The sequence below is a fragment of the Pelophylax lessonae genome, assembly GCF_965119305.1.
Source record: "Pelophylax lessonae genome assembly, chromosome: 3".
Taxonomy (NCBI): domain Eukaryota; kingdom Metazoa; phylum Chordata; class Amphibia; order Anura; family Ranidae; genus Pelophylax; species Pelophylax lessonae.
The window spans coordinates 512,069,975-512,092,392 of record NC_138770.1 but is presented as its reverse complement, the minus strand read 5'-3'; the positions used below and the strand labels follow the sequence as shown (position 1 = coordinate 512,092,392).

Sequence of the window (22,418 nt, the reverse complement as noted above, 5' to 3'; positions counted from 1 at the left end):
CAAATCTTGATCTAAAAAATGTTGATGTCAGCTTGGAAGCGGACGGCCTGTACATCTCCTCCAGCCCTGTGAGCACCTCCACTGCCCCTGATTTGCTATAATCGGCAGAATAGGACATCTATGTGATTTCTAAACATTTTTAAACTGCCCACTAGATTGGCGCTTTTATACCTTTCTATACACACACAGGAGAGGTGGAGGAAATCACATGCAATTTGGACAGGAATGGCACTGCATTCCTGTTCAAATCGCATGCAATTCTTTGCAGTGCAATGTGCACCCATTCATATCTATTGCTGCAAATCGTACCGTAAAGTATCGGTATAGGTATCGGGAAATTTGGATGAGTACCGATACTCACACAAATGTCTGGTATCGGTAACAATCGGTATCGGTGCATCCCTAGTATTATCTGTTTCCTACTCTAAATAAGACTTTAAAAAAATAACTTTTTCTCTCTTTTTATATTTGTTGTCAGTGTACACAGCCTTTTTTGCAGTAAGTTTTCCTTTGAATATCTTAAAATTATATCACCATGTTTCCTGAATTTTTCCTAAATGCATTATCTAGAAATAGGACAATTTGCTGTGATACAGTAATTTGTGCAGACCACTCCCAGAAATCACAAGACTCTGAGAAGAACATTACAAAATCTCAAGGCTTTATTCCTAGTAAATCAAGAGGCAGTACTCTTTATTTTCTACTTCAAGTTAGCATATCGACTGAATGATTTCTATAATACATACCATACGTTAGTGAGTAATGGTTTGTTTACTACTCTTTTAAGAAAATTCAAACTGATATAAGTAACCATGAAGCAACATTGGAGGAACTGAAGAAAATTTCCCGACCTGTGATACTGTCCAGCCCAGAAGTTAAACCCACTCGAGGAGGATCACAGCTGGATGTTGTTCAGGTAATAATGAATGTTTTATGGCCTCTGCTACATAGCTGCTCTAACATGTTGTTAGCGTAACATAAAGTGACACTAAACAATATCCTTATTCTCCAAAAATAATTCATACAAATCCATTTCTTATTAGCCCTGTAATCTATTTTTCATGAAATTGTTTCCTATTGTGTTTTTTTGTCTCCTTGTAATGTCCTTCATAAGCTCCTAAACCTCTCTTCCTTCCACTTCTGTTTGTTTGGAGCGAGCCGTGCACTTAAGTTGCAGTCAGGTGTACTGCTCAATGCACACTACACATCCTGTAGTCCATAGTGCATCAGAGGACAGAGCAGGAGAGGGTTGCTATGTTTCCACATACAGTGGGACCATGGAGAACAAACCTAGCCACCCTCTAAGTGGAAGTTGGATCACAGCAGCAAAAAAATTAATTTGGAGATTTGGAGGAGGCTGATAGCAATAGAAGGTACTTATTTGAGTCAAGAGTACAGACTTAAATAGATTTTGTTTTTAAGCCAGGGCTTAGTGTCACTCTAAAGCAGAACTCTGCAATGGGGCTGAGCCTGCACTGCAATGGTTAACTGCCATTTTGTCCAGGGGCGCACAGAAAGGTTTTACTCACCCGATCCTCAGGAAGGAAAACAGCGCTCTCCCACGTCCAGTGGTGGACTGTTACTGCCATCCTCTTGTCCACAGCTGGTCTATAGATGTGATAATTTTAGGAACCGTCACTCGCACAAGGCCGCCAGATTGGGGAGGGGGGGGGTGGGCATTAGTGGCAGGGACCAGTCTTGCACTCGGAAGATTAGTTAAGTATATCTCTGCTCTCCTCACTTCTAGACAAAAAGGGACAGTTAACCCATGTAATGCAGGCACGTTCCCACTGAGTGGGAAAGAAAAAAAAAAAACATTTCCTGGAATTCTTCATTAAGCATGAAATGTTATAAAAGGAAAGAGCAGGCTTTTTTTTTAGCTGCTCTAGTATGACAGCTGTAGCCTGCCTACATGTTAGAGACAGCATCTCCTACATTCCTTCAGCTTCATATATAAGGCCTGCATCCATTGTATACTGTGTACATGAAACACATGGAACATGGAATAGCTTCTAAGATGTTGGGTACTATTTTCTGGTCTTTAAATTTGCAAAGTGAAATTTCTTTACTCCTTTATAAACTAAACTCAGTCTAAGCCACCTACTGAAAATCCTACTTTATAAACAGTAAATTCAGGTTTCATGCATGTCATTTGAAGGGCTTTCAACCACATAATTCACTTGTGACACAGTGTCACAGTTGGGTTGATTTACTAAAGGAGTAGCAGAGGTTGATTTGGATATGTGAATTAAGTGATGCTTTATCCACTACCTTAGCCCAGATTTACACCTGAACTATTTCAAAAATATTTCCAGAAGTGCTTCAACATGCAATACCTGATGTCTATGTTATTCTATTGTGCCCTTTCACATCTAAGCTCAACACTCGGAAAAAAGTTCAAGGAGCGTGGTTGGGGCATGATTATGTGTTTCTGACCCCAGTGGACTTCAATGGGAGCACCTGAAAATTACGTGCAACAATTTCTATTGCTAAAACAAAAAACTATTAAGCCTGAAAACACTTCTCCAAAGTCATATAAACATCAAGTGTGAATCTACACTTACGCGAGATTTGGGGGAAGATTTACTAAAACTGAAGTGTGCAAAATCTGGTGCAGCTCTGCATAGAAACCAATCATCTTCCAGGTTTTATTGTCAAAGCTTAATTGAACAAGTTGAAGTTAGAAGCTGATTGGTTACCATGACCAGCTGCGCCAGATTCTGAGTGCTCAAGTTTTAATAAATCTCCCCCTTGGTCTCTACACCTTTAGTAATTTTTCCCTTTGGGCCAATATCTCTTCATTGCCTTTTCTGTAGTAACAGCAGATAAGAGGAAACCTCCCCAAAATTAGGTAATCCCTCTTAGACAGTTGTCATAAGAGCACATATTTCCATTGGGAGAGTTAAAATATCTGATCTCTGCTGCAGTTTACATAAATGTCACATGTGTGAAATCAGCTATTTAGAATGCCTAGGCAATGTATGAAATGGCGAATTTCAAACATTGCCTGTAATATATATATATATATATATATATATATATATATATATATTCATGTACATAAAGTATAAGCACGTATAAGCAATTTCAAAACATGGCTAACATGCCTGAGTGTTATCTATAATGCTAAGGTGTGTGTCTATGGTTTTAGAACTTTCTGTCTCAGTATCCACAAAGGAAGTGAGGGTAAATCTCCCCAACGGGGACGCAGAAAACAATGAGAATATGACACCTGCTTTACCCTTCCCTACCATACCCAATGCTAAATAAAAGGTGTTGATTGGGTTGCACTTTAATATGTTTTTATATTATTTTTATTGGGGGGAGGTTTAAATAAATTAAATAAATAAACATATTTTACCATTTACAGAGGAAATTTCGAGAAGTGTCTACAAAGTTCCAGCTGTTCCAAAAGCCAGCAAATTTTGAACAGAGAATGCTGGACTGTAAGCGTGTCCTAGAAGGAGTGAAAGCTGAGCTTGGTATACTTGATGTCAAAGATATTGATCCAGATGTCTTGCAGAAACACATGGATGGCTGCATGGTAAGCATACTCAACAGAGCTTGGACTATGGTCATTAACTGCCTATGGTGCATGACAATAAGGTCAGACAAGTGCAGTCTGTGAGCAAGATACAAGGATTATAGTGATGTATTCGTTTTAGAGTTCTCATACACTGTCTGCAACTGCACTTAACATGAGCAGTGGGGATAGTGTAATATTTGTAGTGTACTAGATTTTGCTGGCTGATTTATATTGGTTTAAAACTGTTTTTGGTTTAACCACTTTAATACCAGCCACTTTTACCCCCTTCCAGCCCATGCCAATTTTCATTTTTCAGCACTGTCACCCTTTGAATGACAATTGTGTGGTCATGCAACACAACCCATAAGAAATTTTTATCATTTTTTTTCACACAAATAGAGCTTTGTTTGGTGGTATTTATTCACCACTGGGTTTTTTTTATGTTTTGCTAAATAAACAAAAAAAAAAACTGATTTTTTTTTTAACTTGTTTTTCTTTGTTTCTGTTATAAAATTTAGCAAATAAATAACATGTCTTCAGACATTTAGGTCATAATGTATTCTGCTACAATTCCTTGGTAAAAAAAACAAACAAACAAATCAGTAGTCTACAGGAAAGTTATAGTTAGTTCATTCATGGATGTAGCTCCTGTCAGTCTTGACCATTGGGTTATACAGCCCCCTACAGGAGTAGGACACTAGGCAGAAAAAAGCTTCTGGCTACACCCATGGGCAGTCCCAGGGGGTATACTCCCTCTCCCTGCTATAGTCACTCAGTTTTTTCTGCCTAGTCAGAAGTATGGACCTAGTTCCTTGCTTAGATCTTTGGTCCTGGCAAAAACCTGGTTCCTAGTATGGTGTGTAGCTGTCCCCCCTCTACTCCTGGAGGGGTTTGGGGTGGACATGGGCCCCTCCTTTGGACTGTCAGACCCCCGGGTTCCCCTCTTCCCCACAGGCACCCCCCCTCTTGTTAAGTCCCTCATCCTAACCCCCCCCCCCGTATACGCTGGGGATGTTTTTTTCTGGGTGGTCTGGCCACCTTCCTGGGGTGGGGTCAGGGTGCTAATGGGAATGGGTGGGTGCGCCGCCGGCGGCCAGACGACCAATGGGGCGGGAGTTGTACCTGGTGGGGGCCTCTGCCAGGGCCCCCCATCCTGCCTGGATCTGTCCTGAGGCCTGGTCCCCCCCCCCTTTCTGGGTCCCTTTTTGCCTTGTGGTGCCCCAATTTTGTTGAAGCCTGTGTGTTTCTATACACAGTGGTCATGTTTGTATAGTCCGGTGGCCATTTTCTTGTAGTTTAACATTGCAAATAGCGGCGGCCATGACAGTGCAGCCCTGCGGGCGGCGATTTTGGCGGTGGGGGCCCCTCCTTAATCCCCTGGTGAAGACTCCTGGATCATTTAGCTTCCTGATCGCCGCATGTTTAGTACAGAATTTACTGGTGCTTACAGGTGCCTTGGATGGCGTTTGGTGAGTCTGGTGGTGTCCTCTCCCTCTCTGCTGAGGATCGCTTGGTGCTTTGTGCCTGGCAACCGGGTGGTGCTGTCAGTGCAGTGGGGGTTGTCCCTTAGCAGCGTGTTACACTTTTTGTGGGGTCCCCCTGAAGACCTATGGAGTCCTTGGAGCATGTTTCCCTCACCTGATCCCCTCTTTGAGACTGCGGGACCCTCTGGGTCCCAACCATCCATCTATGCACTGACGGCGGTCCTGGAGTCTCCTGTGTCCTGGGTGGAGGCGGCTTGTGGGCGACGAGCTAGCAAAAAGCGCCTCCCGCCTTCCCCTGCCTCATTTGTCTCATTAGAATCCTGAATCTGATTCGGCTAGTGCGGACGTGGGTCACCCTGCTGGGTCTGCGACCACACGCCTGGAATCCTCTGATAGTGAGGATGATTCCTCCATGTCTGCGACCGCTCACAAAATGGTAGATGCACTGATTGTATCTGTGCATGAGACCCTGAAGATGGAGGACGCGACTGAAGCTGCAGATGAGGCGCAGGTACCCTTTGCCACTCACAAGCCATCCAAAGCGGCAAAGGTGTTTCCTTTCCCCGCCGCCTATTTTGACAGAATTGTCGCTAAAGAGTGGGGACGAACAAAGCATCACTGTGGGGTTCCTAAGCACTTTACTAGGCATTACCTCTATGAGGAGTCCCTTCTTAAGAAGTTGACTGTGTCACCGGTGTTGGACCCTCCGGTTTCCAGATTAAACAAGGCAACCATGATTCCGGTGGAAAAGTACCCGGCTTTTAAGGATTCGGCTGACCGGAAGGTGGAGGCTGTGGCCGGCAATATGTACTCATTAGCGGGCGGCAATGAGGTCGGTATTTACCACTGCCCTAGTGTCGCAAACACTGACCAAGTGGGCTGAGCTCCTACGCTGTGACCTGGAGGGTAAACAACTGCCTCCTGGCTTTGCTGAACTGGTGGACCATCTGGTCCAGGGGTTGCAGTTTATCTGTGATACCTCCTTGGATGCGGCTCCCCTGATGGCTCGCCTCTCTGTTTTGGCAGATGTCCTTCAGCATGTATTTTGGCTTAAATGCTGGTCTGTGGACCAGACTTTTAAGAAGGCCTTGACTGATTTTCCCTTTCAAGGATATCATCTGTTTGGAGCTACCGTGGATGACATCATTAAAGGTCTAAAGGGGGGGAAGAGTACCTTTCTTCCACAGGCTTCTAAGGGTAAGGAACCTCGTCGTGGACATGGACCTTACTTCTCGGCTCATAAGAAGTTTTTTCGTCCCTCAGGGTCGACTGAAAAGGGCTATAAGCATTTCAGGGCCTCCTCTGGTGGCTCCAAATGAACCTGGTCTTCCAAGCCAAGAGCGAACTTCTCCAGACCTGAGGACAAGGCTCCTTCAGCATGAAGGTGCACCCTCACCCGTATCAGGGGTGGGGGGGGGGGGGGTGTCTTCGCTGGACCTGTGGACTTGCCTGGTGCAAGACAAGTTGGTCAACTTACAAGATCGGTCCGGTTACAAGATTGAGTTTCGCTCTTGTCCCCCGGCAAGGTTTTTTCCTTCCAACCTGCACTTGCCTGCAGACCAGGTACAGGGTCTGTTTGGGATGGTACAAGACCTATTGCTTCAAGGGGTGATTGTCCCAGTTCCAACTTTGGAACGTTTTCAGGGTTTTTTCAAACCTGTTCACAGTCCCAAGGAAGGAAGGCAAAGTGTGTCCAATCCTGGACCTCAAGGCGCTAAACTGCTTTGTGTGGGTACAGAAGTTAAGAATCTAGTATTCGAACGGTGGTAGCATCCCTGTGTCAGGGGGATTTTCTTGTCTCTATCGACATCAAGGATGCTTACCTTCACATTCCGATATGTGCCAGTCACCAGCGTTTTCTCAGCTTTGCTGTGGGAGAGGAGCATCAGTTATCAGTTTGTGGCCTTACTCTTTGGTCCCACCTCCGCTCCTCACAAAAGTGTTGGCTCCGGTGCTGGCTTTGCTATGCCAACGTAGGTTCGTGGTACTGGGCTACTTAAACAATCTCCTTCTGCGAGCAGAGTCTCAATTTGCTCTGGTGGAGAACCTGGAGATCACAATACAAACTCTGTGGGAGTTCGGCTGGATTCTGGATTTTCAGAAGTCTGCCCTGGTTCCATCCACAAAGCTGGATTATTTGGGCCTGACTCTGGACTCGGCCGTAGCCAGAGTGCTTCTTCTTCTGGAAAAACTCCAGAAATTACAGGCTGCAATTCGCCTCCTGCTGCCCAACAAATGGTCATCCCTCTGGACTAGCATGCGGGTGCTGGGCCTGATGGTGTCTACCTTTTGAGGCAGTTCTGTTTGCACAGTTCCATACGAGGTATCTGCAAAGGGAGATTCTGACCAAATGGGACAAGACTCCACAGTCTCTAGACAACTTAGATCCGGCTGAGTCGGGGAACAAAAAAGCCCCTGATATGGTGGCTTCACTCTCTGGCGCTTTGGCTAGGAAAATCCTTCCACCCCTTGTATTGGACAGTGGTCACCACAGATGCCAGCCTGTCCGGCTAGGGAGGTGTCCCCAGCAAGCATTCTGCTCAGGGGATCAGGGCTCTTGAAGAGTCCAGACTACCAATTAATGTCCTGGGATCCGAGCGATCAGACTGGATCATTTGACGGATCGTCTTCAGGGATGCCTTGTGCACATTCAATCGGACAATGCCATGGCTGTGGCTTATGTCAATCACCAAGGGGGCACAAGAAGTGCACCGGTAGCTCTTGTAGCCAGCATTCTATGGTGGGCAGAACGGTACATTCCAGCCCTCTCCGCTGTCCACATTTTTCGTGGTGGAAAATTGGCAGGCGAATTACCTCGGTTGGCAGGCGTTGGACCAGGGGAAATGGGTCCCTTCATCCGGAGGTGTTTCATCAGCTGTATCTCCTGTGGGGCACCCCCGAGGTGGATCTGTTGGCGTCTTGGCTCAACAGAAAGGTGCAGATGTTTGTGGCTCGGCCAAGGGATTCTCTGGAGGACACCATAGATGCACTGGTGGCCCCTTTGTGTCAATATCATCTGATTTATGCCTTTCCTCATCTCAAGCTTCTGCCAAGACTTCTACATAGGATCGAGGCAGAAGGGATTCCTGTCATCTTAGTGCCTCCAGACTGGCCTCGCCGGGCTTGGTACGCCGATCTGGTGCGCCTGGTTGCCGACGTTCCTTGGAAGCTTCCTCTCCGGAAGGATCTGCTGTCCCAAGGACCGATCTTCCATCCGGCTTTACAGTTTCTGGCTTTGATGGCTTAGCTGTTGAACACCAGGTGCTAAAAGATAGAGGTTTATCTGAGTCAGTGATTTCTACACTGTTAAAAACTAGGAAGTCTACTTCTAGGAAGATCTACCATTGTATGTAGAAGACGCTCATTGCATGGTGTGAGTCTCTTGGGGTTCTTCCTCGCTCCTTCTCAGTGGCTCAGATCTTAACCTTCCTTAAATGGGGAGATTTAACAGAATTTGACCTTGAGTACCTTCAAGGGCCAGATATCGGCCTTGGCGGTCTTTTTCCAATGAACTTTGGCCCCACACTCCCTGGTGCGTACTTTTCTTCAGGGTGTCTGACATTTGGTTCCTCCAGTGTTGGCTCCGTTGCTGCCTTGGGATCTTAATTTGGTGCTCTCAGCTCTACAGAAGCCTGCCTTTGAAAATATTCAGGAGATTCCCCTGCTTACGCTGTCCCAGAAGGTGGCCTTATGGTGGCTATCACCTCTGCGTGCAAAGTGTCGGAACTGGCGGCGTTATCCTGTTGTTCACCTTTTCTGGTGATTCACAAGGATAAGGTGGTGCTTCGCCCCTGTCCATCGATCCTTCCTTCCTAAGGTGGTCTCTGACTTTCATTTGAATGAAGACATTGTGTTGTCTTCTCTTTGTCCCAGGCCTAAACATCCGAAGGAAATTGCCTTGCATGCCTTGGATCTGGCCCGGGCAGTTAGGGTGTACCTGGCAGCTACGGAGTCTTTCAGGAAGTCAGGCTCTCTATTTGTGCTCATGGATGGACTTTGCAAAGGGTTGTCCGCTTCCTCTACGACCATATCCAGATGGATCAGACAGACAGGGGTTTAGGCATTTCCATCAGGGGTTCCTCCTTTCCCTGTCAAGGCACACTCTACTAGGGCGCTTAGTGCCTCCTGGGCCTTCCATCATCAAGCACCAGTGAGGCAGGTTTGCAAGACGGCCATCTGGTCATCGGTGCACACTTTTACAAAGTTTTATAAAGTGTGTTGGCATCTGCGGATGCTTTCTTTGGCCCCAAGGTTTTGCAGGCTGCTGTTTAAGTTAAATAAACGAAAGAGAAAATGGGAATGAGGAATCCATTTCTCTGATATAAATTGACGGACACAGCACCTACCCTTCTGTGGAGTTATAATTCTCCTGACACTGCTTGTAACAAAACTGAGTGACTATACCAGGGAGAGGGAGTATACTTCCTGGGACTGCCCATGGGTGTAGCCAGAAGTTTTTTTCTGCCTAGTGTCCTACTCCTGTAGGGGGCAGTATAACCCAATGGTCAAGAATGACAGGAGCTGTGTCCGTCAATGACCATCAGAGAAATGGATTTTACGGTAAGTCAAAAATCCCATTACAGTGGGGATCGCAAGTTTGGGCACCCCAGGTAAAAATTTGCATTAATGTGCATAAAGAAGACAAGGAAAGATGGAAAAATCTCCAAAAGGCATCAAATTACAGATTAGACATTCTTATAATATGCCAACAAAATTTAGATTTTTATTTCATTGACACTTTCAAAATTACAGAAAACAAAAAAATGGTGTCTGCAAAAGTTTGTGCACCCTGCAGAATTTATAGCATGCATTGCCCCCTTTGCAAGGCTGAGACCTGCCAGTGTCATGGATTGTTCTCAATCATCGTCTGGGAAGACCAGGTGATGTCAATCTCAAAGATTTTAAATGCCCAGACTCATCTGACCTTGCCCCAACAATCAGCACCATGGGATCTTCTAAGCAGTTGTCGAGAAAACTGAAACTAAAAATAGTTGACGCTCACAAAGCTGGAGAAGGCTATAAGAAGATAGCAAAGCGTTTTCAGATGTCAATATCCTCTGTTCGGAATGTAATTAAGAAATAGCAGTCATCAGGAACAGTGGAAGTTAAAGCAAGATCTGGAAGACCAAGAAAAATATCAGACGGAACAGCTTGCAGGATTGTGAGAAAAACAATTCAAAACCCACGTTTGACTGCACGATCCCTCCAGAAAGATCTAACAGACACTGGAGTTGTGGTACACTATTCCACTATAAAGAGATACTTGTACAAATATGGTCTTCATGGAAGAGTCATCAGAAGAAAACCTCTTCTACGTCCTCACCACAAAAATCAGAGTTTGAACTTTGCAAATGAACATATAGACAAGCCTGATGCATTTTGGAAACATGTTCTGTGGACCGATGAGGTTAAAATTGAACTTTTTGGCCGGAATGAGCAAAGGTACGTTTGGAGAAGAAGGGGCACAGAATTTAATGAAAAGAACCTCTGTCCAACTGTTAAGCATGGGGGTGGATCAATCATGCTTTGGGGTTGTATTGCAGGCAGTGGCACAGGGAACATCTCACGAGTAGAAGGAAAAATGGATTCAATAAAATTTCAGCAAATTTTGGATGGTAACTTGATGCCATCTGTGAAAAAGCTGAAGTTAAAGAGAGGATGGCTTCTACAAATGGATAATGATCCTAAACACACCTCAAAATCCACAGGGGATTACATCAAGTGGAGTAAACTAATGGTTTTGCCATGGCCTTCACAATCTCCTGACCTCAACATAATTGAAAATCTATGGATAGACCTTAAAAGAGCAGTGCGTGACAGACAGCCCAGAAATCTCAAAGAACTGGAAGACTTTTGTAAGGAAGAATGGGCAAAGATACCTCAAACAAGAATTGAAAGACTCTTGGCTGGCTACAAAAAGGGTTTACAAGCTGTGATACTTGCCAAAGGGGTCAGTACAAGATATTAACTCTGCAGGGTGCCCAAACTTTTGCAGACACCATTTTTTTGTTTTCTGTTATTTTGAAAGTGTAAATGATGGAAATAAAATTTAACTTTTGTTGACGTATTATAAGAATGTCTAATCTGTAATTTGATGCCTTTTGGAGATTTTTCAATCTTTCCTTGGCTTCTTTATGCACATTAATACAAATTTTTACCTGGGGTGCCCAAACTTTCGATCCCTACTGTATTTAAATCACAATACATAATGCTTGTAAAAGAATGAAAGATAAAGTGCATAAGATAAAGATAATCACTGCAAAAAAAAAGTGCATGAACCATAAGTCCTTTAAATTACTGGTTATCTTATTCTTCCAGTGCCAGTATGATCCAACAAGTGCCGTTGTGCTCCCCTCCTTATGTGCCCTTACTCACCGACTAGCGATGGGTTAAATGCCTGTGTTTTAAAAATAATCCTCCAGTGGCAAAGAATGATTTTTTCTTTCGACTGGATACAGTACACAGCCTATTTCACCTCAAACAATGCGAGAGCACAGTGTCCAAACAGGAGTTGGGCTTCCACAAGATAGCTTCGGAGTTCTTGTTTGCCGACACATTAGTACAGTGACCGTGCAAATTTTTAGCACTGATCACTGTATTAGTGTCACTGGTTTCCACAAAGTGCCAGTTAGTGTCTGATTGTTCACCGCAATATCACAGTCCCGCTATGTCACTTATCGCTGCCAGTACATACCCCATAGTTTGTAGACTCTATAACTTTTGCGCAAACCAATCAATATACGCTTATTGGGAATTTTTTTTTTTTTTTACCAAAAATATTTAACAGAATACATATTGGCCTAAATTTATGAAGAAATTAGATTTATTTCAATTGTTTTATTGGATATGTTTTATAGCACAAAATTATCTGTCTTTTTTGTTTATAGCACAAAAATAAAAAAATTGTGGGAAGAAAAATTATATACTTTTTTTTTTTTTGGGGGTACAGCGTTGCATGACCACACAATTATCAGTTAAAGTAACGCAGTGCCGTATCACAAAAAAATGGCCTGGTCATGAAGGGGGGTAAATCTCCCAGAGGTCAAGTGGTTAAACTATGACGCTAAATACCTTATTTCACAGCACCTCTGTGCGATCACATAACCTTCCTGCTGACATCAGAAGGGAATCTCAGGCCCTCCTGCTGTAGTCCTTAGATCGGGGAAGGAGAGCGGTGGGAGGTTACGTGACCACACAGTGGTGGTGTGAAAAGTGGTATTTATCTTCATAATTAAAGAAAAAAAAACACAGTAAACTGTATAGCTTGCTATAACCGAGGGGATACCAGTATTTGTCCTCAGTTACTTTACAACCGCTTTAAAGTAAAAAAATGTTTAGGTAACAGTCCCCCCCCCCCTTAAACTTACAAGATCCAGTGTTGTGCTTGTCTGTAGTGGCCCTCTTCCTTCTCACCACTTTCACAGGCTTGGCTGAGAGCAGCTAGAGCCACTGGCTCCCTAGCGCTCAGGAAAGAAACACAAACATTCCCTTTGTGAAAATTAAGACAAACCCCCAGCAGCTGGAATCCCCCTATCCCCCTGGACAGATAAATCTATGTATTGAGCTAAACCAGCACTGTAGTAACAATAATATACCTTATGTAAAATGATATAATAGATATTAAACATATATTAATACAAAAAGTGAAAATGCATTCCACAGAAAATAGTTCTTGTGCCAAGGGCGCAAAAAAGTTCTCACTCCGCAAAGTGTCCAAAATAAAGTGCACCAAACCACACATAGAATGGATTCTTCCCAGATATTAGGACCCTTAAATATCAATGGGTCACGTCAAGCATATTGCAATAAATAGACAGCCACCAGGGTTCTCTCTCCTTCCTTTAGGTCTGCTCTATGTGCTTCTATCAGTGCCCTGGAACACTACAAGAAATATCGAGCAGAAAGCAAAAAGCCAAGCCGATAATGTAGTAGTTAATTTAAACCCAATTTATGAATGTAAAAAATGTGCTTACATAAGTTTGGAATGTGACCGCAACAACAAACAATGAGATCGGTAAAACAAATATGGGGGAAGCCTTACTTCTAAAATTTGATGTCCCTTCCTTGTTGCAATTCGTCACATGGACTTGTCATTCTCTTTGTCAACTGGTGGTCGTGCATTTATTACAATATTTTTGATACTGCGGACACTTTGCAATGTAAGAAGAAGTTTTATGTGCATGTGATTTTGAACACTGTAGTCTCCAATGGAAATCCATGTGATAGAATGACAACGCTGGAGCACAATTTGGAAGCAGGAGCAGATCGATGTCACCTTATAACAGGAAGTTCCTGAACAAGGACCTTCATAATACAGGATACCCATGTATTATATAAATTAAAACTGAAGATTTTAAAATATGGTAATAAAAATATGTGATTTTAGTTATTGGGTTTACACATACTTCAAATGTATTTTAAAAATACTGATCGTACAACCGCCTCAAATCTGGCTCCATATTACTTTCCTGGAAATTTCTTCACAGACTGTAATGGATATTTTTTGTACAAGTACCTGTTTTTTTGGTAGATAAAAGTAACCTGCTGTGTTTGTCATGCAGAAATTGTACAAGACCCTGAGTGAAGTAAAGCTGGAGGTTGAGACTGTTATAAAGACAGGAAGACAAATCGTGCAGAAGCAGCAAACTGATAATCCAAAGCTAATGGACGAGCAGCTAACAGCTTTAAAACTCCTGTATAATGACCTCGGTGCTCAGGTCTGTCTATTGATGCACATTATTTATGACTGGAGATTGTGAGTTTTACGTGGTGGGGAAATGCATAGTATCAAGATTATAACATATAGCTGACCCAAACCTGCTACTGAAACGCTAAAGAAAACAGCAACACCTGCGATTCCAGCTGTCCTGCATAAAAGGAACATAACAGGGCTCAAGCAGGCTGAAACCCTAGCACTGGTGCACTTTTTAAAAAAATACAGTTGTATGTAATGAATTATTTAACTTCAAATATAGCTAAAAGTTTTAATGTACATAGGTGTTAACTATTGTAAAAAAAAAAAAAAACTGTATGCTTTTCAGCCTGCACTTAATTTATAAATGTCACTCTGTAGCTACATCTTGTCCTGAACCCCCAGTTTGTAACCTTATGTGAGTACTCTTGGATGCCTACAGTTCTAGCTCCTTTTCATTTCAGCAAAAATAAATATGTAAGCGACTTCATTCATTCAAAAAGTTCATAAAGGGCATTGGTTCAAATGGGCGCAGATAAGGGGGTACCACTGGTCCTTCTGTATGGGGACTGGGCCTCATCAGTTCAATATGGAGGGCTGAGCAGCTGACAAGCAGAATAAGGGGGGAAATGAAAATGAGGGGTGGCAGAGCAGCATTTACTTGAACAAATCCCCTGTAGCATAAGTGAAAATATTGTTGTGATGTTTTTGGTAGGGGGAGGCGGGCCTGTCATGTAGGCTGTACAGGATTTCTCACAGCGGCCCTGTTGGTGCATCTGTGTGGTGCGTTTTTTTGCATGCTAATGTGCACTGCATTCTGGCAGCTAATTTATTTAGTTTGCAATAGATTTTTATTAAAAAATGTAGCAATCTTCTTAGGATACAAACATACAGATACATACATCATACATATCAAACAGATATAGAAACATCCATGCACCCTAAAGGGTAACCAGGTGTCAGATCATTGTAAATACAATACAAAATCCAATTATAAAAGGGTGATCCAACCAAATTAGGCTAATGCTTGCCCGGGGCATAGGCAAGATAATTATAATTACTCTGTACCATAAGCAGAACAGGAACATTACTTTGAAAAACATCACTGCAACAGTTAAACCAACAGTAACACAGTAGAATAACCAGAGATATGAGCACTTATCACCAAGGTTGATCTAGCACCTCAAGGCACTTTACCTAGCTCCTTTGTTGATATTGAAAAATGAGAGGCTCTAGGATTCTCCATTTGTATCCATAAGATAAATGGCACTAAGTGTAAAAATAGAAAAAAGAAAGTGAAAGAAAGAAGAAAATAAATAAGAAAAAAGAAGCAGGAGTCGTTGCCCTCGGCTCAAGCCCCCCACCGCCTTATTCCGGGAGCTATGGGGCTTGAAGGTATTTAATCCAGGGGGAACCACACTTTTTCGAATCTGGCTTGTTTGTCTCTGAGGATGCTGGTCAGTTTTTCATTGACCATGATCCAGGAAAGTTTGTTTTACTAATGCCATTGACCACTGGAGATTTCCATGCTTGCACTATAATAATTTTCCCAGTGTTGGCAGAATCACATGTGACCCTTTTTTGTTTCCATGCTTGTTGTGCATTGTGGCATGCTATAGTGCTGGCGCATTGCCTTAATGCATTATTGCAACTCAGAAGTATAAATCCGTCCTTATTTTCTTATATCATTTTTTTGTCAATTGTCCATGATCATGATAAATTTTGATATCTTTAAAATATTTTTTCATTAATTCTGCCTATGTGAAACATAAAGTCGAGTGCCTAGTTTTGCTTGACTTGTTAAAAAATGTTCTTACACAGTGTGTAATGCTTATCGTCCGTCCTCCCCATAACCGCATCACTGAGGTTTTATTTCAGAGACAAAGTCAACAGGTGTAAGCTCTAACGAGCAGGGCCCTCTGATTCCTACTGTATTAACCACTTTAGGACCGGAGGATTTTCCTGCTTTACGTCCAGGCCACTTTTTGCAACTTGGCACTGTACGACTTTACCTGACAATTGCGCGCCGTACCCAAACAAAATTTACGTCCTTTTTTTTTCCACAAACAGAGCTTTCTTTTGGTGGTATATGATTACCTGTGCGCTTTTCATTTTTTGCGAAATTAATAAAAAAAGAGCGACAATTCTGAAAAAATAACAATATTTTTCTAATTTGACAGTTAAAAAATATGCAATATATTCCTTTTTTGTCATATATTTAGGCCAAAATGTATTTAGCTTTGACAAAAAAATTCTCAATGAGCGTATTTTTAACGGCTTTAAGACCAGAAGATTTTAGCCCATTCCTGACCAGGCCATATTTTGCGATTCGGCACTACGTTATTTTAACGGACAATCGCGCTGTACCCAAATTAAATTTATGTCCTTTTTTTCCCCACAAATAGAGCGTTCTTTTGGTGGTATTTGATCACCTGTGCAATTTTTACTTTTTGCGCTATAAACAAAAAAAGAGCGGCAATTTCGAAAAAATAACAATATTTTTCACATTTTTTTTATATGAAATTCCCCCAAAAAAATTTAAAAATCAAATTTTTTTAACATTGTAGGCCAATTTGTTTTCTGCTACATATGTTTGGTAAAAAAAAAAATCGCAATAAGTGTATTTTGATTGGTTTGTGCAAAAGTTATCGCAGCTACTAACTACGGGAAATTTATGTCATTTTTATTGTTTTTTTTTTTAACTAGTAATGGTGGCAATCTGTGATTTTTTTTGCGGGACTGCGACATTGTGGTGGACAGATCGGACCCCTAACTGACATTTTTGACACTTTTAGGGATACCAGTGACATTACTACAGTAATCAGTGCTATAAATATGCACTTTTACTGTAATAATGACACTGGCAGGGAAGGGGTTAACTTTATTGGTGATCAAGGGGTTAATGTATGCCTGGTGCTTACTGACGTGTGTGGGGGGACTGTGTGACACAGGCATAGATCGCAGGTTCAGCTATGCTGAATCTTGTAATCTGTGACTGTCTGTCACATAGGAGATCCGCCCTCTTTGTTTACACAAGCGGGCGGATGTCCTCACTCGATCCCCGATGATCGGGGAAGAGCGGCGGTGATCACCGCCTCTCCTCCCCTGGCCCGACTCCCACTGTGTCTGAATGCGCCGCCCACAAGGGGAGGAGTCCAGCGACGTAGGTCTACGTCGCTGGACGAAAACGAGCCACTTTGCCGCAGTACACTCCATGTGAGCAGTCGGCAAGTGGTTAAAGTGTATTGTATTTGTACTGTCTACCCTCAAGTTGTAAAGCGCTGCATAAACTGTCGGCGCTATATAAATCCTATATTATAATAATAATAACAGGTAGATTAAGGCCTAGAAGCACACACAGGGGGTATAGGGCCATTTATTCTACTTCCATTTACATCTAAAAGGCTCCAAAGGCTGGCTAAAATGATTGTCAGATGACAGAATCAGTTCAGGGGAAAAAAAGTGAAGGTTTTATGATAAAAATCAGTATGATGTAAAATAGAAAAGGAAAACATTACATCTATTCTGTGATCAAAATTCCCAATAACTGTCCATTGACCTTTCCTGTGTTTGCGATAGGGACAGTGTGCTGTGATCTCCACTGGAGTAGGAATTAATGTAAATGATTTAGTGATCTTTATAACGCATTGGGTAATATGTGCTATGCACAGAAATAACAAGTATCCTCTATAACCCTGTCTCCCTCTACTGTACTGAATAGGCGCCCATGTATTTCCATGTCTAAATTAAATATACTGTATATAAAGCCAAAACTTGAGGGCAAGTATACACTGGTGCACCGCAACGTTACATCTTGTTAAAGTGCTTTTGTGTCCACGTCCCCCATAATAAAAATTGTGCCTTTTCCCATCTCTGTGCTGCAGCACATTTGAAAAATACAGCATGTTAATTTTTTTCAGCATTTTAGTGTGTTGGGAGGCCCCATAAAAGTCCATGACAATGCACCAAAACACATATAACGTGTTTTGACACATTTTGATGCATTAGCAACAGGTATTAACAAACCGTGGTCAATGGCTGTTAACGCTGCACACGCCATTCTTTCAAATTTAAAAATGGATTGAAAATGTCTTATCAACAGGCACCAATAACGAATGTTAATGCGCAAAGGAAACTTACTTTGACGCAGGACAACACCTGCCAAATGCTACTAAACTCACATGTAGGTCTAAGTGCCTTTTTACACTGAGGAGATATTTAAGCGCTTTTGCATTAAAAAAAATGCCTGAAAAGCTCAGGAAAAATACTTCCCATTAACATCAATGAATGTGTTCACACTGGGGCGGCTCATTTCCATTGCGGTGAAAAAAATCCTGCTTGCGACCTTTTTGGAGGATGTTTGGGGAGTTAAAAAAAGGCATCAAAAACACACCTCCACTTTGAAAGCATTGGAAAACGCAGTAAAACCGTGGCAAAACCAAGCCCGCAATGCATTTTTGGTGCAGGTTTTGAGTCACATGTCCTTTTAAAATCCACACCGCAAACATTGTAAAATCCCAGCAAAATAGCAGCAAAAATGCATATGCTTCGTTTTTGCAGCAGATCAGTGTGAAAGTGCCCTAAATGGGCTGTTCTCAATCCATTTTTGAAGCATGTTGCAAATATGTTTTTGAATGATAAAATGCAGTTGAATTCACTGGGCATCTAAAGCACAAAAATGCAGAAAAAAACAGACATGCTGCAGTTTAGTGCAGAGATGGGAACAGGAACTATTTTTATAATAATTGGGAACCTGGACTCATGCATCTGTATGTTCTAACACGTGTGTTAAAAAGCAACAGTGTAAAAGGGTCCTTAACTATATGAGCCCTGAAAAGTTTTACCCCCTTCTTGACCAGAGCATCTGTTACTTTTCGCACTGCGCTTTTTTTTAACTGGCAGTTGCACAGTCATGCAACACTGTACGCAATTGAAATGTCTTTCAGCTGAGCTTTCTTTTGGTGGTATTTGATCACCAATGGGTTCTTTATTTTTTGCGACATAAAGGGAAAAAAAAAAACTAACATTTTGAAAATAAAAAACTATATTTTCTACTTTTTGTTATAAAACATATTATTAAAAAAAAAAAAAAATCGAATTTCTAAATTTAGGCTTAAATATATTCTGCCTTTGGTAAAAAAAAATCCCAATAAGGGTACATTAATTGTCTTGTGCAAAAGTTAGAGCGTCTACAAACTGTGGTATATATACTAGAGCTATGACACTACTTCTGGTAACGGTGGTAAACAGCAAGTTATATTGGGACTGTGATAGTGAGGCGGACAATCTGGCGCTAGCTGCCGCGAGAAACAGACATATCGCTGTTGACAGAACACAGTTTTTGTAAACACAGAACCGGCCACAGGCGATCAGCTGACTGCAGCCAAAATCAATGGCTGAAATTCGCTGCAAAACTCTTGCTGTGTCCCAAACCCTGGAGAAAGACTGCAATGTACAGGTACTTCGCCCAGCCTGAAGCAGTTGCCCACTCGCAGTACATCTACTGTGGGTGGGCAGCAACCGGGTATAGTTTTACAAACGCTGATTTTTTTTTTGCTTTTTGTGATTTCCCTTCATTCTCTGGCTCTAGAGACACAACAGTAAGTGAAACCAAAACTCCTATCCTAATGGTACAGTACAGGACAAAGCCTGAGTATTCACAGACCCTGGGATATAGGTTTGCACCTCCTTCTGGTGATTGGATTATGGCAAAGGTTTTGAGAATTTTCTTCCTGGGTGACTCCCCTATAACCCTACCCCACTCCATGGTGTCCCCATTGAAAGCACATTTTGCTCATTTTTTGTTTCAGTGCCATGTGTAAATTTTTACATGTCCCTTTTTCATTGCAATGACAATAATCACCTGGGCTAATAGAGACATGGGTTTCTGCATTAGGGACAAGCAAAGCAAACCCCCCTCCCATTATCCAAAACTAAAAAAAAAAGGTTTTAGCTTTAGATACACTTATAAAGTCAAACCAATTACACTGCAATTCCATTTTAGTTACAGTGAAGTATCTGTGTCTCCTGTGGATTCACAGTGTGCTTAGGAGTGCTAATGACAAGTTCCTTTATGCTTTTGTGCGGCAGCTGAATTGAAACTGAATAGCTGATTGGCACTTATACAGTTACTCTCAAAATAACATCTGTATAAGTTCTGTTTGTAGATCCATGGTGCCAGAGATTGTATCCTTATAACTGATATTTGGGCTAAATGGATTTTGCCTGATGATGCAGAAAAATATAATGGATAGGAAAAATAAGTCGCAGCCTAATAAGTGTCATGTGATAATTAGCGTTTGCATTGTCATTTGTATAAAGACACTAACGTAGTCAGTAGTGTGCTGCTTTTCTTAATGAGCTCTCTGTTTTGCTGCAGGTAACAGAAGGAAAGCAAGATTTGGAACGTGCCATTATTTTAGCCGCAAAGCTGAAAAAAGAATCGGCCTCTCTGTCTGAATGGCTTAGCGCTACTGAATCCGAGCTCATTCTGAAAACCACAGCTGATGGTCTGTGTGCAGATCTGGATGTGGAAATTGCTTGGGCTAAAGTAAGCATTGTTTGTTTCTGTTTGTATTGTAGCTGAAATAAGGGATTTGTCTGGTCAGTAATGTTGGCAATAGATAGTCTCTAGAGCTAAGTGACTAAGAAGTACTCAAATGGAGAGCAGTAAATCAAGTAAAGTAGGTAGAATGTGCGATAAGGGGAAGCCAAGAAAAGGATGCAGCTTGTTCATAGAAGCATTCTTTTATCAGTTGCGTTTCAGAAGGAAACTGAATGAAAAATGTAACAATAATAATGACAACAGAGGGAGGCAGTGATTTTTACTGCAAATGCATTAATTTGCAATATTTTGGTAACTTTCCCCTAAACGTTATATGTTTCTAATTACATGAAATCTGATTGAGAATACAGAGTACATCACCTAGCCTGACATGGGTAAATGCCTCCTATTCACTACCAAAAATGAGCTGACATTGTGATCCTTGGCAAAGCTTAACTTTTGAATGTTTTTTGTTATTTAGTCAAAGTGAATGAAAGGCTTGTAAGCCACTAACATAAAGGTTGACAATTCCTAAAGTAATCCTGTAAATACTAGAGTAAAATGTACCCTTATAAACTGGCACATGAACTTAATAGTGGGCAGGTGCTTGCCCATAACTTCAGATTTCTTAGGCCCTTTCACATGGTGCCGATTGCGGTTGGGATCCACTTTCTCAGCATTGGATCTCTCCACTGGTTCCTGCTGATCAGGCAGATGACCAGGCTGTGTCCAGCCCACTCATGCAGAGTGAAAGCCGACAAAGACCACTCTCCTCTATGGGCTGCCGTATGTAAACAGACCACCTGTCCGTTTACCTCTGACTGCTATCCGATCTGCCTGGTGGATGGCGATAGTATCCTCATCTGTCTGTTTTTGGTAATCGGATTGGATGTAGGCAGGTGTAAACGGACTAATGCCTGTTTACACCCGCCGTTCCATAGAGAAGAATATAGGTTCCCATCGGGTCCACCTAAAAAACTGACAGGCTGACCCAATCAGAACGTTAGTGTGAAAGGGGCCTTACTGAACACCTCGGGAGCCTTGAAACCTGGAACTATCAATTATGCAAATTTCAACCACACCTTGGAAAGTTATGCTGTAATTAAACCTTTTCACCACCACTAGGTTTTTAAGGTCACATATTGCATGTAGAGACCATTAATGAGGTACAGTAGGAGGGAGCAGTTTGGTAAAGCTCAAGCTTGTGAGCTGTGCTTGGTATTTGCATAATTGAATATCAATGAAAACAATGACCTGAACTCAGTAGGGCTAGCTTTGGCCAACCGCTCTTGCTTCCTCTGTTAACTGCTGTAGGGATTGGAGAGGAGCTCAATGAGATCTGATGTAGCATGCAGGCCTTTTGGCTAAGATCAAGTGTAGTATCTGTTCTTATCAGTTGGTATGGGCCTTAGCTAGTACCAGTATGACCGAAACCCGGAGCGCTCTGAGTATTGAGGTATGGGGAGTAGGTCATCTGGGAAAGCATGTGGGGCCCGCCGCCTTCTGATTCGAATGGGTTGAACTGTCCTAACCAGTTTGAAGGGGGCAGGAAAGCCGGTTCAGGGGGCCGGTGGAACTGCTCCTGGATGTAATGGGCTGAGGAACAGGATGGCGAGGGGAGGGCTTTCTCTCCTGGGTTTTGATCTGGCCTTGCAAAAGGCCTGTCCCCAGTGGTAGGCAAGCTCTCTCTAAGCTGTCCAGGTTCTGATGTCTGCTGGTGGGGATAGGCTACACTCGGTCTGGCCGGGGGCTGAGATTGAAAAAGCCCGTAGTGTAAGTGCCCCTGGGGTGGCAGCCCAGGGGTGCCTTAATTTCTCACTGGTGAGGGGCAGCTCGCTGTGAGTTTTTTCGGCACCTTGGTCACTGCACTATGCACACCTTTTTCACACCTGCCTCTTGGGACAGGCCTTTTGGCTTGCACCAGAGGAATTTTTTATTCCGGCTGGAAGGCCTGCCTTGGTTCTTCACATGGCACCAAAGCACTTTCCCCACTACCCCTTCCCCACTTCTTTGTTTTGTTTGTCTTTTTCTTTGGAGTCCGTCACCTGCACTGTCACCTTTGTTTTCTTTATTTGCACAGAGTGTGTGGGTCCTCGGGCCCAGCCTTAAGTCTTGGGAGGGGGTGGATATGGCCTTTTGGCTTAGTTCGCCCTCTCCCATGGGGTCTCCCTT

The 22,418-nt window shown here is 42.6% G+C and overlaps 1 protein-coding gene across 8 annotated transcripts in view; it reads left to right on the top strand.

Annotated features, from left to right (window-relative positions):
• The window catches only part of UTRN (utrophin), a gene marked incomplete at its 3' end in the record, with an annotated part of 1,040,500 nt that overhangs the window by 337,652 nt on the left and 680,430 nt on the right, over window positions 1-22,418 (top strand). For all 8 annotated transcript variants that reach the window (XM_082249947.1, XM_082249941.1, XM_082249943.1 and 5 more), the window contains 4 exons: window positions 788-916; window positions 3,371-3,544; window positions 13,572-13,727; window positions 20,082-20,252. In XM_082249947.1, the coding sequence (XP_082106073.1) occupies window positions 788-916; window positions 3,371-3,544; window positions 13,572-13,727; window positions 20,082-20,252 (630 nt within the window). The remainder of the gene's footprint in view (window positions 1-787; window positions 917-3,370; window positions 3,545-13,571; window positions 13,728-20,081; window positions 20,253-22,418) is intronic.